Here is a 3,690-nt window from a genome sequence, read left to right on the forward strand (position 1 = left end):
GGATGATGCCAACAAACAGTGAACCAGGTGTTGGCTGGCAAAGATGAGCAGGGACGTACAGGAGGTAATTAGTACTGCTCCAGCAAGCGGTAGAGAGTGAGTCACCACATGCGAAGGTGGATGTGCTAACTGGGTCAGCAGAGATGGGAGATGAATTGTACCGCTGGAATACTGCTTCATTTTTCCTTGGAGGAATTCAAAGTCAAGAGGATGAGGGAGTTAGCGTAAACATTTTGACAGAAACATGCGCAGGCATCTGTGCTCCCTGGATGGATCATGCCATGTAGATCTGTAACTTTTGTCCCAGCAGTGCCTGGCACTGTCAGGGCTTGCTGGGCCAGGCAAGCAAAATGTGCAGAGTTCAGTCATCCCCAGTCCGGAGGCTGTGGCTAAGAGCACATCCTGGTGGCCGCTCAGTTTACTGAAATCTAATATCTTGTTTCTTTCTGTGTTTAATGAGCAGGATGACAAATACTGGGCAAGGCGTAGAAAGAACAACATGGCTGCTAAGCGATCGAGGGATGCCCGCCGGCTGAAGGAGAACCAGATCGCCATCCGCGCCTCGTTTCTGGAGAAGGAGAACTCGGCTCTCCGCCAAGAGGTGGCCGACTTACGGAAAGAGCTGGGCAAATGCAAGAACGTCCTTGCAAAGTACGAAGCTCGACACGGCCCCCTGTAAATTCAAGGGGGGGGGAGTGGGGGTTTTTTCTTTTTTCTTTTTTCTTTTTTTTTTTGTTGCGGGTTGGCATTTGACTAGATGGACAATGTGTTTCCTGTTTGATAGCACCACACCCAAACCAACCTTTCTGTCTTCAGCACTTTACCAGAAGCAGAAACAAAACTGACTTACGTTATTTTTTTTTTGTTTGCGTATGCGTGTACCTGCATTATGTGTGCACCTGTGTGTTCACACGTCTGCGTAGGTGTGTGCGCGCTTGTGTGTGTGCATGTGCGTGCGTGTGTGTGTGTGCGTGTGCACGCATCTCAGCACTTCCCATTTTTATGAAGCCCTCTTCAAAGGGTGCCACATTTTTACCTGGACTGTTGAGAACCGCTGTAGTAAGCTTTTTATTATATTTTTTCAGTGCTGCTTCAGAGTAGGGTTTTTATGTTATTGTAACCGGTTCCATCCTCCTGATTTACTTGGAAAGATCCCAGTATAAATTATAAAAAAAGGAAAAAAAAAAAAAAGAAAAAAGAAAAAAACGTAGATCTCAGTTTTTTCGAGAGTAACAAGCTATTGTTTAAGTATGTCTAATCAGAAAAGTTAACATGCTACTAAAGTGCACAAATAATAATTTAGTACTACACTGCAGAAATATTAATTTATAGATTGCTTTTGTTGTACTTTAAGTTTTGGTGATAATTGTCTTCAGATTTAAAGTGCTGTTAGACTGAGTTAGCTGTACTCATTATAGATCCCATAATGGCTTCTCTGTAGCTGTTAAGGTTCCTTTCATTTCCACGGAGCCCAGGTCGGTAGCAGTACTGTCGATAGACCACAGAGTGTGTATTTTGCACTGTCTGTACCTGAAGCAATAATCCTATTGTACGCTAGCGCGCATGCTGCCCGGATGTTCCTAGTGGACGTAGGATGGTTTCCCTACCCAACAGGAGTTTTGATGTCTTTAACAAAAAGTTAACATGTAAAAGACACGTTAACGTGAGCATGCTAGTTGTGTCCCTGCTATAGGGAGCGCATGTATAAGAAGCAGGCTAATTAGTCAAAAAGAGAACAAAATTAATAGTATCAAATCAGATCCGATGTCGAAATCAGAGGGGCTTTTCTGTTTTCAGTTAGTTATGCATTTCTTCGAGTTCCATTTTGTGACTAAAAATTAAATAAATACCTGAATTCAGTTGTTTTTCCCATGTTCTGTAATATATTTTCTGTGGATTATATCTTGCTGTTTTAAAAATCACTTTTATTCAGTTAGAAGAAGTCACTGGTTTGCAAAGCCCATTTTTCCTAGTGGTTGTTGTTTTGAGTGTGACATGAACTGATGGTTCTGAACTTTATTGTTTTAAACTCTCTCTTTGCTTTTGAACACGTGTGTTCTAACATAAAGTGGACTTCTGAAAAATGAATGTAAGAGACACTGGTGTATTTCAGAAGGGGATGGTGTTGTCATATACTGTGGTTAATCCAATCAATCTAAGTGTTTACTATAGACCAAAAGAATAGATATTATAAAATGTATAAAGTTTATACAGAATAATTATAGTATGTTCGTTTTGTACAGTATTTTTCAAGTACAAATACTGACAATGTATTTTGAAAGACATATATATAGCAAAAAGAAAAAGCTATTCCATGTTTAAAATATATAGCAAAGATATATATTCTCCATTATTGTACAGAAAGGAAACGCTTAGGGGTTTGTTGGTTGTTTTTTTCTTTTTTTTTTTTTTTTGAATCTTTAATATTTTAAGCCTACCACTGGGACACCGGCATGTTCTGTGCTTTAAATTAAATTTTTATGGAAGTAATGTGGCTTTCCAGGATGTTCCATATTACTGAAAAAGGGAGACTTTATTCTTTTCCATCAGAAACACATAAAGAAACTTTAATAGGGACAAAGCACAACATGGATTTTAGTCAACTATTGATTGGCCAACACAATATTTTATAAAGGCAGGGAAAGAATATATAACACAAAAAAACTCGATAGTCATTTCTGATCCACTGCTGCTGCTGCTACAATCTGTTTCCAGCTGAAATTTTTTTATAAATAGCTCTGTTCATGTATACAGTTGTATGCACTGCATATGGTTATTAACACGTGAGGAAAATATGGTGCTACCTGTCTTGCTCACAGTTTTCTAAGTGTTTTGACATTATTTTCAAATAGAAAGGTTGTTCATTCCATTAAATCATTATTCATGCTTCAGGAGATCGTTACAAAGGACTCAACATTTTGTGCAGCATTAAAAATATCTTCGCATCAGTGGCATTTTTCCGGTATTTTTCCTCAAACATAGCCTACTTGTCAGAGTCCCGTTAACGTGCAGTACTTGCCTGTGGACCATTTATCCAGCAAATTGAATTTCCATGTGCTGCAGCAAAGTTTTGAGCGTAGCAAGCTATTTTCTAAAGGTCAGTATAAGCACTGGATGCATGGGTAGAGAAATGAGACTGCCGGTGTTCAGCACAAGCCGGTTTATCTGCTATAGCCGCTATGAAATAAACTTTATTCTTTTCCTTTGGGAGAAGCGTGCCCGTGGCAGGGCTCAGCCAGCTGCTCCGCTGGGTACGCTTTTAGCAGCAACACAGCAAATTGCAACAGCTAATTGCCCCCACGATGATTATTCGTGGGGTGACGCTTGAACAGCAGGACTGGTGCGTATGAGATCGGCTGGTGCGTACCTGGCTAGGGCCATCAGTGGGTTGCGTTGTGACCCCAAAACTTTCTTTAAAATGCAAAAGGCAGCTTGGAAAAAAATTACAGATAATTCTTTTGTTTCTTTTGGGCCAGGAAGGGGTGGGAGATGGTAGGTTTTTTAGGCTGGGTATCACAGATTTCTTGTCATGGCCACAGAGGAGCACAGAGGTTCCCAGCAGCCCCAAAGCCCCTCGGATGCGTGGAGGCTGTCGGGCAAGCGTGCGGCTCGGGGGATTGGGAGGGTGCTGGGGCAGCAGGAAGGGCTGCTCAGGGTCAGCCGGGGCACCTGTCTCTTTTTGGGGGTGAG

At 41.4% G+C, this 3,690-nt stretch overlaps 1 protein-coding gene across 1 annotated transcript in view; it reads left to right on the forward strand.

Moving 5' to 3' along the window:
• HLF (HLF transcription factor, PAR bZIP family member) overlaps window positions 1–1,271 on the forward strand; it is a 32,794-nt gene extending 31,523 nt beyond the window's left edge. The window contains exon 3 of the mRNA XM_035891639.1: window positions 464–1,271. Coding sequence (XP_035747532.1) covers window positions 464–679 — 216 coding nt within the window. The 3' untranslated portion in view covers window positions 680–1,271. The remainder of the gene's footprint in view (window positions 1–463) is intronic.
• The last annotated feature ends 2,419 nt before the right edge of the window (window positions 1,272–3,690 follow it).

The sequence above is a fragment of the Egretta garzetta genome, unplaced genomic scaffold (genome assembly GCF_000687185.1).
Source record: "Egretta garzetta isolate BGI_Z169 unplaced genomic scaffold, ASM68718v1 scaffold213, whole genome shotgun sequence".
Classification (NCBI taxonomy): Eukaryota; Metazoa; Chordata; class Aves; order Pelecaniformes; family Ardeidae; genus Egretta; species Egretta garzetta.